This window comes from Python bivittatus, unplaced genomic scaffold (assembly GCF_059951505.1).
Source record: "Python bivittatus isolate LINGU-HERP-01145 unplaced genomic scaffold, Pbiv_v1 ctg000850_np1212, whole genome shotgun sequence".
In the NCBI taxonomy this organism is placed as follows: Eukaryota; Metazoa; Chordata; class Lepidosauria; order Squamata; family Pythonidae; genus Python; species Python bivittatus.
This window is the reverse complement of record NW_028277112.1, coordinates 22,330,812-22,345,171: the sequence shown is the minus strand read 5'-3', so window position 1 is coordinate 22,345,171 and position 14,360 is coordinate 22,330,812. Positions and strand designations below refer to the sequence as shown.

At 36.4% G+C, this 14,360-nt stretch overlaps 1 protein-coding gene across 1 annotated transcript in view; it reads left to right on the top strand.

The window, feature by feature from the left end:
- Positions 1–14,360, top strand: part of PGGT1B (protein geranylgeranyltransferase type I subunit beta) — a 34,480-nt gene that overhangs the window by 867 nt on the left and 19,253 nt on the right. Inside the window, exons 2-4 of the mRNA XM_007422637.4 lie at positions 3,896–4,014; positions 9,701–9,768; positions 14,101–14,252. Coding sequence (XP_007422699.1) covers positions 3,896–4,014; positions 9,701–9,768; positions 14,101–14,252 — 339 coding nt within the window. The remainder of the gene's footprint in view (positions 1–3,895; positions 4,015–9,700; positions 9,769–14,100; positions 14,253–14,360) is intronic.

The following is a 14,360-nucleotide window of genomic DNA, read 5'->3' as shown; positions in this document are numbered from 1 at the left end:
TTAATTAAAATGTTAACCTTCTGCAGCTTACCCTTAATCAGAATCCAGATGTTTTGTTCTACAGTTTCCAAAACTTTTGAATACTTACTCTCCTGTTTGAGATGGATAGAAGTTTGAGAACAGATAGTAGTAGTGCTTAGCTAGTTTGGTTGGTAGGGTACCTGCTTTGTGTTCAGAAAGGCCAGATACTTCCTGTGTAAGGTTCTACTCAAAAGAATTTGAATCAAATGACTGAAAATATAAATTGAAAAGAGAAAGCATTTGCTTAAAAGGTAGACTAGTATATCAGTCCATAGACTTTGTAGTGGAAAAATGTAGAAAATGTTCTTTAAAAGAACTGTTGTGGTATTGTTCTATTCTTGGACAAATCTGAGTTGGGTAAGCTGCTGGGGGAGCAGTACAAACATGACAAAGTATTTTTTTTAAACCTTAGAGTACATCCCATTGAACTCAATCAAACTTAGTTTTGAGTGGACATCTGTAAGATTGCCCTCAAAATGTGTGGCAAATTCTTATTTCTTGGTTTCGAGCTGGATATCAAGATACTTGGGTATTATGTAGACTTAATGTCCAGGCCCCTTAGAAAGAAGATATGGGGGTTCTAAAACAGGAGAGTGATTTGAACTTGGGACAGTAAGAAGCAGCTAGGGAATGTGTCTTCTTTCATGAAGTTTTCTTTATCGGCAGTTTCATCATTTTGAAACTAATTTTGTCAGGTCATTGTCTTGAAATAAAATGAATTACTTATTTAAACTGCATTTAATATGTCTAGGTTTGGGGAGAGAGCTAAAAGTCTTCACCAATTTAACTAAAAGTTTGTGCCGCTAAATGCAAGGGATTTAACTCTGGCCCTTTGTACAGTATCATACTATTAAGCTAGGTGTTGCAGTTTCTGTAAACACATCAAAGGTAAAGGGTTTATTTTCTGTGCTCCCATATTGGGAAACTGGCCCATTATTACTAATTCTGTCCTCGGGACTTGTACTGCATTGTTTACTCTTTGAATGTACTCTCTAATTAATCTAGCTATTTATTAAGAACTTGTTCTGTTAAAGGCAAGTACGCAAGAAATGCAATTAATTAGTGAGTCTAAATGTTAAAATTTGAACACACATTGCAATTAAAAGTGAGTGTAGCAGGTATGAATGTGTTTGATGGTGTTTTGCTTATTGCATTGTGAAATCTTGGTAGATGTTAAGTTGTATCTTTCTGTTAAAGGCAGTTTAGATATTGCCTGAAAGTTTCTAAGTTTAAATGTTGCTTGCTCCAAAATTAATAAGAATCATATTGCTGCTGTGTATTTTTACTGCATTTCAGATTTTACAGAAAAATGATGGTGTAAGAATTCAGTAGCATTTTACAAGATTCTTGTTAGAGGTTGTAGCTAATAAACATAGCTGGATTGAATTGGCATTGTCTCTTGGAGTTCCTTGGGCTAGGCCTGACATCAGTCTTCCCAGACTAAAACCCCAGTTCCCAAAGTCCTCCAGCCACAACAGTGTGAATTCCGCAGGGAGGTGCCAGTCTCATCCTCTTGTTCCTCCCACGCGGTTCTGGCGAGCTAAGAAAATGTTTATCTGCCTGAGCTTCGCCTTCATAATTCCATTCCACCACAGTATAGTCCTATTTAATCCTGAATTTGGGAAATCAACTAAGCAATGAAATGTATGTGTTTATTTTGCAAATAATATAAGTATACATTTATTTCTTAAAATTATTTTCAGTTTCTGATTTAAGCAAAATGCTAATTCAGTCAATAGTTAACGTTTGCTCAAACAGAATTTTTCATGGGTAGATTGACTGATAATTTCCAATGCTGTATAAAGCTTTTTTTGGCTTCAATATTGATGTGGAAATCCTTTTTTTGTTTTGTTTTATTATGTAAATGCTAACGTGTTTGCAGTGAGCCTTATGGTTTAATAAATCAGTAGCACAATCAATTTTGCTATTCACTTTTATGTCTGAAGTACATATAACACGTATTCCTACAGATCTCTTAAGTTTCAGTAAATGAAACCCTGACTTAAAAAGATACTGCTCAATAATTTATTCCATCACCAGCCAGATATATAAACCTTTTCTAGAACATTTTTTTGTTTATTGCATACTATCTCTTCCTGTTCATACTCTGAAATATTTATCCACTTTTCTTGGATAAATATTTTATATGCAAAGGTAATAGGCTTTTGTACAGCTATTGATTTTTTTTTTAACATAATCATGTACTCTTCAATAAAAAAAGATGGATTGTATCATACAATTGCCCATTTATTTGACCAGCCCTGGATTGTGTGGAGGTCTGTGGTGCAAGTTACATAGAAGTCTCCAGAACACCTGAATGTAGGAACCCATGTATCTACTTCTGCCTTGATAGCTTTTAATTATAAGGTAAATAACAAGTTTTAGGGGAAAATAATTGGAAACAGAGTTTCATGTTTCTGACATTAACTCAAATGTACCATAGAAGTGTGTGGTGCTACATGAGAGTGGAGAAAAGAATAAGAGAAGGCCTGCATAGAAGGGAAAGGGCTACATTGATAAATAAAAATAATTGTGGGCCACAAAGGACTACCTGGTGCACCGATCAGCTGTTTGGCAACTAGTGGGGTTGCCTTAGCACTGGAGCTGGCAATGGTGGTGAGACCTGGAGGCTAGAAGTTAAAAATTAGTTCTTTTATTCTTGTGTTATTTGGACAGAAAGCAAAGCAAGTGTTTAATCAGTGTTTAACCAAAGTTGATTAATACATACAATTTCTCTAGTTTCCTGTAATATTTATTACAATAAAATATATGCCCATTAAGGCTATCAATAAATGTAAGTGCCCACCTAGGCTAACAACAGTATATCAATAAACAATTCTGCCCTACTAGGCTAACCAAGTTGCTGTAAATATTCCTGCCCAACAAGGCTACTCATTCATACAAAATACTTACATACACTCTCAACACAGTTGATCAGGCTGTGCTAGAGTGGGCTGGGAATCAGACTCAGGGCGTCCCCTGCTCCAACAAGAGTCGTCTCGCACTTCCAAATGGGCATGGTTTCCATCCTTTCTTTTATACCCAACTTGTTTACTTAGAATTCATCCAAGTCATCATCCAGGTACGTTACATGTCAGGAACGTTTCGTGTCTGTTCAGTTAGGTAAGGCAACTTGTAGAATGGTACCTCTTGTCCCGTTATCTCAGAAATTCATGATGTGTCAGTTTATTCCTTACACCCACCAGCGTTCCAGCCCTATCAGTGTTGAGAACTCATTCGTACCAGGTCTGGCATACATTCCAACATTCTTACATACCAGCAACGTGAGTTTCCTAGTAAAGTTCATGAATAGGATAAACATGGCTGTTCTATGGCTATATGATTATATAGATTTATATATATATATAAGGCTTAAATTCATTACAGTTGGAGGTGCTCAGCATTGCATTTTTTGGGGCAGTGGTGAATTTATTAACTTAAAAAAATGTCAGCAGGCCACACAAGGCTGCTTGGTGGAGGGTGTGTTTTGCAGGCCTGAGTGAGAGGATCAGCTACATTTGATTTAATATTAAGGAAAAGGGGAAATTTAGTGAAATGGAAATATCAGAAACATGGGGAATATTGACCATGTAATGCCAGAGTTAGAGTGAGAAATGGGGGTAACATGTCTGTGCTCATTCATCAAAATACAATAGGTAAATGAAACTTGATGGGTGAATAAGTATTTGCTTGGAGAACTGTATGTGAGCAGTTCCATGAAGTTTATTTTCATGTTATAACACTTATTCAATTCATGTTGTTTCAATTCATTCTGAAGTTGTCATACATGCAAATAACTTTCATCTGGATTGGAAGTATGCTTACAAGGAATTTAATATAAATAGTAAATTGCTGTTTTTGTTCCCCCCTTCAGGTTGACCATTGCTTTTTTTGCACTTTCTGGTCTGGATATGTTGGATTCCTTAGATGTTGTGAACAAAGAGGATATAATAGAATGGATTTATTCTCTGCAGGTCCTTCCCACAGAAGACAGTGAGTGAGTTTTTAGCTTTTCTTTTATTAACATTTCATTACGTATGTGCAGTGTCTAGCTTTAAAAACAGAGAGCAGTCTCTTGTTCATCAGAATGTTAATCAACTGTAGAAACTATTTTATTTGAACTGTGATAAAAGCTTGTCAATCCTTAAATATCTCTGTTCTTACCTAAGTCAGTGAACAGTACAGTGAAGCTTGGCAAAAGCTTGTACCCTGCTGATAATATCCTTTACCAAAGGGAGTTAGGAATGAAAGTAGTTTGAGCTTCTGAGACCTCTTTCCCCTTTTAAAGTAGATGCTGATAACTTTAAAAAGGGTTTGTTTTTGTATGCTGTAATATTCCAAAAATACTTTGTCTCTGACAAAAATGTTCATATTTGTTTTGACAATATTATTGAACTGGAGGTTTTTTTCTCTTAATTAGGAGGGAGATTTTCTGAAATAGAGCAGTGTTTATTACCTTTCTCTTCCTACCTATTTTCCAGACCCAAAGGTGAATGGTAGCTGGTTGTTTTTAATTAAATGCTGCCCTTCAAAACCAGTCTTTCCCAGTAATAAAATGTTTGTTAACAAGACATTAAGGTTGGGTGCCAGGCAAACTCACTGACAAGGCATTCCAGAGTTGGCAGATTACCACGGAAAAGACCTGCTCCCTTGTAGTGTTTTGCCATACCTCAGTGTGGGAGGGCACTTCGATCTGGGCCTGCAAAGTTCATCTTATGATTTAAGTAGAAGGATACTGGAAGAGGATTTCCTTCAGATACTGTATCTACCGCATGGTGGTAGCATGTTAAAATATGTTTAAAAGTAAAAATAATATAGATACAGGTGGAAGTCAGCTTAAATGTAAACTCTAAATGCTCAGTGTCACCACTCTTCTGTGGAATCACAGCAAGTTTCCACAAAAATTATTGGCAAGTTGCAAAAGCACTTTTAGTCTCTACACTAGAAGTCTAAAATATTGGATGAAAACTTTGGATTAATTTCAAATACTTGAACAAACAGTGAAATGTACCAATAATCAACTTTATTATGAACTGTATGCAGAAGTTCTGTGAAACATCATGAAGCTCAGAGTAATAGGTTCTTTGGAAGGTATATCTCCACCTAAAATAAACAAGATTTTTTTCAAATTAATGCCAGAGAAATATTGAGGGTGCAGCAAAAAGAGAACTCAATTTTATGTCACTTTAAGAGCAGACATAATAGTTTTATAAAGTTGGGTTGCTACTGCATATCAGGTTATGATTTGTTTAACCATGGTTTATTGTTTAAACCACACTTTTCTGGGTTTACCCAATCTGTTAAATAAAAACCAATGAACCAAACAAGCTATATTACTCTTCAGTATATTGTTGTCACAAGATTCTAGTGTGAATTTCCTGGAATAATTGTGGCGTTAAATAAATGGAATATATTATATCCTTTTGTAGATGCTTTAATCCATCCTCATTTAGTTGGTGATTTCCAGTTCCCACAGTGCATAAATGCTTCAGTGAATAGGGCCAAAGACTGGGAAATTATGTTACTTGAAATCTAGCATATTTTAAAGCACCATGTTAGAGAAAGCTGTTTTAATTTTTTCCAGAAGTAATCGTACAATTTCTATAAACACTAGATGGCAGCATTACTATAATCCAGGGAGTTTTGACATTTCAAATTTTAAGTCCTACCAATACAAACACATATACAGAACTATTCTGTTATTATATGTATCACTTATAGTAGGTTAAGAGCATACAATTTGCAATTTGAGAAAGGGAGTTACATTCCCATCTAGGCCATTTCTGTATGCCACTGGTTGAGGAACACTCCCATAATTTAATTTAATTTAATTTAAATGAAATCTTTCGGATTAGAATTTCCAAAAGGAGATTTATATTAGTTCTTTGCCACCAAATCAATGGAAAGATTAATGGCAGTGCCTTAGAGAAACAAATGCATTACGTCTTAAAGTATAATGCATTGAAGTCTTTAAGGCATCTCAAGACTTTAATTTTGTTACATGTGACTTATTTTGGTCTGAACTTTTCAGGCTATTTCCTTTAAATCTAGCTGACTAAAATATACCCGATTATGACTGTAATATTAAATTATACAATTAAAATGATACATTGTAACACATATTGATAGTATCAACATAAAACTTAAATACTTCATTTATTATTATTTCAAAATATGTGTATAACTTTCAGCTTTAGCATTAGACTTTGGCAGTCTTCCGGAATCACTACCATAAAAGCTCACATTTGGGTACAATTTGTTTTGTTCTGAAATCGCTGGATGATTCTTACTAGTGATGATCATGATTTCTTATAAATTTAATGTGGTATCCCCTTTGGCAATTAATTTCAAGAGTACTTGAATTAAAATTTAGACCAGCCTTTTCCAAATTGGTGCCCTCCAAATGTGTTGAATCATTTCTCAGAATCCCTGGCTCTCATGGCAATTATGGAAGTCCAACCCAGTCTAGAGGCACCAAGTTGAAGAAGATTGAAACCAAGATTTATAGGGACTTGGGCTGTGTAAAGATAAGAATTTAAAAGCAACAGATTCAGTGACAGTGTTTCATAGGACCATGTGAATGCTTCAGAAAAAAATACTTTGCGAAAGCGTATATGAGACCCATCTCTTTGAATTGCTAAAGCAGATGCATCTTTTTCCAGGCTTGTGCAGCTGCTTTGGAAGCTGCTCCTGGCTATGTCTGCAGAGACAGTCAGGAACAGCTTTTAGTGCTGCTGCACGAGCCTGGAAAAAGATATGTCTGCATGTATCAAAGCATCTCTTTGTAAGGATTTGCACAGTCCTAGTATTTACAAAAACAGAAAACTTGCTTGTGATTGGTGTTCTTATGGGCTTTTACCTTTGGATGCTGGTGACAAATTCAAGAATAGCTGTTAGAACTAAAATATTTTTCTTCCCTTTAAAAATAACTGTGTGCAAATAATGAAATGAAGATCTAAGAGGTGAGTTTATATTCTAAAAGTTTCCGAGAAGCCCATGTTTATATTCATTTAGCATCTCTTTGAACTGAAATGCAAGAGTCAAAAATAAACAGGAATATTGTTAGAAGTATACAGGATTTTACTAGAGGAAGAACTTGCGGTGAGATCTTGTGGTGTAAAGAAAGTTCTGTAGCCAGATCAAGATATGGAAAGAGAGGAAGAAAAGAGAGAGAAGAGAGAGAGGCATATATGTATAGGTTTTATGCTGTAATTAGATTTCATTAATTTGCCTCAGATAATATGTCATGGTGATGAATAATCTGTACTGCATGTTGTAAGCAACTACTACAGACACCATAGCTTTTGTTCTTCTGACCGTTTCAGTATTTTTCTTACAGATACTGTGTTTATATGAAAGGAAGATTTTGCCCCAAATAATTTAGTTTTATAATGGGGTTATATGTGTTCTAGATTTGCTGAGAATATGGTAAGGAAGACACTTTACTCTCCTTTATCAGGGAGGATGTGATCTAAACTTCAGCTCTACTTCCTTTTGAGTAAATGCAATGGCTAATTTACATTGCCAGGCCACCTTTGGTAATATGTCAGTAATTCTCCATGCCCCCATGACCTTTGGTTGTGACAACAGCAGTTCCAAACTGCTCATTATTTGTTTTTGTGTTTGCCTCTACAAACATGATTTTTTTTTCTTGTAAACGAGATATGGGGTATCTATAAAGTGCAGTTTTTTAATAGCTTCCCTTCTATATAAGCTACAAACAATCTGTAAAATGCAACAGAGGAAATTTAAAATTTAGCATATTAATTTGTAGGAATGTTAACCTTCAACATATCCAACACCATTTTGAATACAGCTGGTCCTCAGTTAACGACCACTTATTCAGCAACCGTTCAAACTTGTGACGGTGCTGAATGAGCAGTATATGACTGGTCCTTGGAGTTCTGGCCATCACAGCATTCCCATGGTCATGTGATTGTGATCTGGGTGCCCAGCTTACAATTAAATTGCAGCATCGCATGGTCACATGGTTGCCATTTACAACCTTCTTTGCCAGCTTCCAACAAGCAAAGTCAATGGGGAAGCCAGTAGGAGGTCGCAAATGGTGACCATTTGACATCCTCGCTTAACGACCCACTGTGATTTGCTTAATTATGGCAACCGGGAGTCTGGCATTACCATCGCTAAGTGGTGCAGTCATGTGACATCACGCTTTATGATCACATCACTTAGTAATGGCAATTGCTGTGCTAACCAAGGACTACCTGTACACAGCATAGCATGTTTTTGACGTTCTCTGAAGACATTCTGCAATTCTGTTTGATTTATATCAGTGTTAACATTTGTTATCCTAGCATTTTATACAATATCCATTTTATTTAAATCTTAAATAAATTCCCTTTCTGTTGCATTTTACAGATTGATTGTATTTTGTATGAGAGCCCCAGTTTGGTATAGTGGTTACCAAGCTAGAAAACAGGAGACCATGAGTTCTAGTCCCACTTTAGGCACAAAGCTAGCTGGGTAACTTTGAGTCAGTTTTGCCTTCTCTCAGCCCTAGGAAGAAGGCAATGGCAAACTACTTCCAGGAAACTTGCCAAGAAGACTGTAGGGACTAGTCCAGGCATCAGCATTGACTCAACACAGTCGCAAGGAATTAACGCTGACTGGAAAGCACAAAAATATAAATATATTGTATCTTGTATAAAGGTGATTAAAAACTAAAACTGCACAAGGGGTTTATGGACACACTGCATTGAAAGTACTATAGTGTTTGAAAAAAGAATATTGCTGGATTGTATTCCGACAAAAGAATTTTTCTGTTAGGGAGGGTGCAAAAGTGATGAGCATTTCTGTGCCAAAAGAATGGGAGAGGATAGTAATTGTGAAGAGCTGAAGGAATGTGGAAAAAAAATTAAAGTTTTGGTTTTTCAGGAGGATTTTTTTTTCTGTTGTTTCTGGTAAACTTCACTGACAAATAGCGTTTAATATCTAGAAATGGATATTTTGATATGCCAATGTAAATAATTTGCTTAAAGTTTTTGGTGATTTTCACTAACCATTTGTATTCTATCACATGAAAATATGTAGATGAGTTATATTTCAGTAGATGATTGTGTGCTCACACTTAATTATATTAAAAGGTGAAAGTTTCCCTGAGTCAAGTTCAACTCCTGGTGGTTCCCAGGAGACACCCTTGTTTTTTTGGCAACAATATGGTAGTAGTTTGCCACTGACTTTTTCTAGAATGTTTTTAGTTAGTTTGTTTTTCAGTATAACCTGGGATTTTCTGGTGATCTCTCATTCAAGCATTAACAAGATCTAATCTTACTTAGCGTTTGGTGGGCTAGGTTCAGCCCTCTATTATGGACAGTCAACTACAAAATACAACCATTTGTATTTTTTAATACTTTGTAGTGATACTTAGTTCTGGGAATTTTTTTGTTGTTGTTCATATGTTGTATAAAAATGTATAAGATTGGCAGTGTAATCTACATACCTACTCAGAAGTAAACTTTTTGAATGTATTGGAACTTCTAAGTGTGTGTATGTATGAATGAATGAATAAATGTATATGATTATATCAGTAGTGAGCTACAGTAGGAGTTTAAATTTCAGCTAATTTTTTTTTTTACTACTAGGTGCTAGCAGTTTTTAAGACACTTCTCCTATTTTCTAATGAATATGCGAAGTGACTTAGGTTTTTTTTTCTCCCAAGGATCAAACATGCATCACTGTGGCTTCCGTGGTTCTTCATATCTAGGAATCCCTTTCAATCCATCTAAGGTTAGTGAATAATATATGAAAACTGATACCTTAGAAATTAAAATGGGAATGAGGTGGAAAATCTAAACTAGCACTTTACATCTTTCTAATTTCTACCTATTAAGTAAAAATGCTGTAATGCTTTTCTGAAACTGTAGGGAAAATATTTTTATTTACAGATATATAGATATAGTAAATTTATGTAGATATAAATAATATACAGATACAGTATTTTCATAAAGGCTTAAAATTAATGCAGATTTTTTTACATTTTAAATCAAATGGTAGGAGCACTTCTTACCAGTCTACTATAGAATGATTCAGATGTAATTTCAGACTGTATCTTGGCTGTACAGATGTCGCGTTTAACGACTGCAGGTGATTCGCTTAACCGCAGCAGAACTGACATTGTAAGTCTGGCGCAGTCACGTGATGTTTCACTTAACGATTGTGTCACTTAGTGATGGAGTTGCTGGTTCCAATTACAGTTGTTAAGTGAGGGCTACCTGTATTTAGACTCACTTCAATCGTATTTCATCATGGGGTATAGTTCAAAGACAGTATCGATTGCACTTGTTGATGATCTCTGGCAGAGCTGGGATGGGAGTGGTGCAACTATCCTATCAGTTCTTCCTGATCTCTCAGTGGCTTTTGATACTGTCAATCATGGTATCATTATGGACTGGCTACAAAGTTTGGGAGTGGAAGACACAGTGCAGTGCAAATTCTTTCTCTGCAGTTGGTTCCTGTTGGTGTTGATAGGTGGAAAGAGGTCTGATTCAAAGCCCCTGGTTTGCAGGATGTCTCAGAGTTTGATGCTCTCACCTCTCCTGTTTACTATATACATGAAACTATTGGACTAGGTCATCCATCAACATGGGGTCAAGTACCATCAATATGTTGATGATCACTATATTTCAACCCCTAATCAAGTTATGTTGGGGAGAACAGGCTCAAACACAACTCTGATATGACTGCGTAGCTATGGGTACATACCCCTCTTGGTGCTTGTGATTTTTCATTGTTAGGTCTGAATGCACTCCCTTGTTCAGAGCTGGTGAGAATTTGGGGTTCTTCCTGGAATCACAGTTCCTTTTGGATGAGCAGGTGGCAGGTGTGGCCAATAGGAGGACCTTTGTATAGATTCAGTTCTGTGTGAATTGCCCCCTTTTCTAGACTGGGAGTCCATTCTCATAATCACTCATGCTTTGATCACCTCATATGTGGACTGTTGCAATGTGTTCTACATGGGGATCCCCTTGAAGACTTCTTGAAAGGTGTAGCTAGTCCAGAATACAGCAATGCAAGCAAATATGGGCACATCTCAGTATGCCCATGTAACTCCTCTATTATGCAAACTGCACTAGTTACCAGTGAGCTTCCAGGTACAACTGAAAGTGCAGATTATTACCTATAAGCCCTTCATGGCCTAGGACCTAGCTATCTGAGGGACTGCCTCTTTCCCAATATTTCTATCTCCCTTGTAAAATTCAACAGAATAGGCAGGCTTTGTGTCCTGTTTCTTAAACAGTGTGGTCTGATACAACCTAGGAAGCATGCCTTTTCTGTTATGGCACCTGCCCTTTGGTATAATATCCCCCCCACACACACACAAGGTTTGGACTGTTTTGACTCTATGCATTTTTAGATGATCTTTGAAAATGTAGTTCTTTTCCCAAGCTTGAGATAAACTGGAGTTGCTCCTATAGGGGTATAGATTGTCTTGGCTACAGCATTTTGTTTTTCTCCCCTTCCCCCCTCCCGCTATGTTCAATTTTATTATTTTTTGTTTGTTTTTAGATGCTGTAGTGATTTTAATTGTATGCTGTTCAGAATCTGTGCTGAGTGGGGTAGCCTTTGAAATCTAAATTGTAAATAAATATAATTACATAAAATAAAATTATTAAAGAAACTAAGCCAATGTACCTGAGGTGGGAAGAGCATATGAGTCCCAGGTGAGATCATAGAGTTGAAGATGTTCTTGTACAGGAATGGGATTCACACCCATCTATCCATGTGTGAGGATCCCATTCCTCATTTTGCATAGTGAACACGCAGAAGTCCAACTCAAATATTTGTCCAGATTAATAACGGTTCCTTAGCAGCAGGAACTGTACTTGCCAGAGTACATATGTTCAGTTTGATTCTTTATATTTAAAAAAATGTCCATACAAGAATCAGATGTTAACTGTATCATTGATTTTATGCAGATATGCTCATTTATATCTCTGGTTCCTTGATGCACGTTCTACTTATTTTCATTTATTGAGTAAATTTACACAGATGGTAGGGTTAATGCAGAGCTGTAAGGTTTGGAATAGTTCAGTGTTCTGCAGATGTATTTGAAAGCGGTATACTAAAACAGAATTGGGAAACCTTCAACATATGTCTTAGTTTGAAATCAGCTTTGAAATTTTGCTGAATCAAGTGCCATCTTTGTATAATGTTCATGACATTTGTGACAGATGAGCTAGGAAAGGCAATAATTGTGCATCATGTGAAAAAAAAATTCCCTTCTGTCATTATGATGGCATGTTTCATCTTCTGTTTCTTTCCTAATAGTTGTCAACATTGCCTTTTTACAGCAACCATGCATTGGATCTCTGTTTGTATCAAACTCCCTACCAACCATAAAATTGTTTCCTGATCAGTTAGCTTCAGCAAAGTCTATATTAATGTGCAGCTCAAACCCCAGTGCACATAGTTTTATTGTTTTCTACTGTTGTAATGGGGCATCCATGGGATGTGATAGCTTGCTTCCCCCTTCCTTCCCATGAGATCTCCAAACCTTTCTCCCGTAATCCTGCTGCTCCATCCCTACAACTTGTATGTATGTAGACTAGGTATGCTGCCTGTAGCAACTTTACTCCAGAAAAATCCCCTCTCTTACTGATTTACCAGGGAGGAGGTCAGTTGCAGTTTCTTCCTTCAGTAGCTGGACCTGGTAGGGAGGCATGTAATAAAGGCTAGATCCCTTTCACAGAATGAACACATTCTAAATTTTATATAGCAAGGTCAGAAACAGAAAAACAGTTGAAAAGTAAAAAAAGAGAAAGAATGAACAATTGTTTTTAGAAGAGGTTGATATTGGTTACTGTCAGCTCAGGAATCAGGTGCTATTTGAGCCCTAGGATCTGTCTCTCTCACACACACATTCAAGAACAAGTTCATATAGCCTTAGTCTCAACAGGTAAAATAAACGGAATTGATAATATAATTAGTTTTACTGATCCTTCACTAGATTTCAGCTGTTGCTCCTGGCTTGGAGTGCTTTTCTCTTTACCAGCTATTGACCAACTTTGGATAAAGACAAACTGCAGACTGCAACTTTGAGAGGGACTTTCAGTTACATTAACCACTAGGAGGCACCATGTTACTGGTTTCATCCTTACTAGGAATCATCAGATGTGGATCTGATAAAATTTCTCAAATAGAAACTGATAAAATTTTCAAATAGAGGAATCCCCCCGCCCCAAGGAGGTTGGAAGTCATATAGAATCCCATACATGGGAAAATGACATAATGTAACATCTGCATCTCTCTGCTCTGTGAGGCTTAAATGAAGATGGACTGGCTATACTGTTCTGAAAGCCAATATAGGAGGGGAAGCCCCTCCTCTTGATTGGCTCCTCTGTGTTTAACTTTCCCAGCCTTCACTTGTCTCAGTTCATCACATGGCTTAACAGACCAGCCAACTGTCCAATAACCCTTTCAGTTTCTGAATCTCTTGAAGTAGAATTGCTCCACATTCACTATAACTCTTTACTACATTTGCTGTTTTAATTCCCGTTCTCCCAGTTTGAATAGATTTTCCATTCTATGGTTCACCCTAATACAGTTCATTTACAAATAATTTGATAAACAAAGATCCCAGAATGGGTGTTTTTGGTACCATATTGTTTATAACCCTTCAGTCTGAAAAGTGAAGTTGCTGCTTCTTTAACTTCTTGCTAGGAAGATTTCCTGAAATGGTAAATTTGGTACTTTTCTAGTGTCAATGTGTTACTTTTTATCAAATGCTATAGTGTTGGAGATCTGTCTTATAGAAGTAAGTTAGGAATATCAGAAACAGCCACCAATTGACAAAAAATATGTGCAAAAATTCTTTGGTATCAGAAATCTATGTGGCCTTAAAATAGCTTCTTCTTATGCTCACACAGTTGCTGATATATGTGGGTCACATAGAGGTAGACATTTATATATAGCTTTTCAAGCCAGTCTTTCTGGATAGATCTCTCCTGAACTACAGTAAAAAGCTCAGGGCAATTCCCTATAAAATAAATGCTTATATTTATGTACATGTAATTATAATTCTGTTTAGTAAACTGAAACTTGAATTTTCTTTTGTTTCAGGGACCTGGTATTTCTCATCCATATGACAGTGGACACATAGCAATGACTTATACTGGCCTGTGTTGCTTAATTATTCTTGGCGATGACTTAAGCCGAGTAAATAAAGAAGCCTGCTTGGCAGGACTCAGAGCTCTGCAGCTGGAAGATGGGAGGTACAGTAAAATATGTTTAGAAAAGAAAAAAATATCAAAGTAATGCACAGTAGTATAATATAGCTGTTGGTCAAGCTGAATCTGGGTTGGGCAAATAAAGGGAAGGTA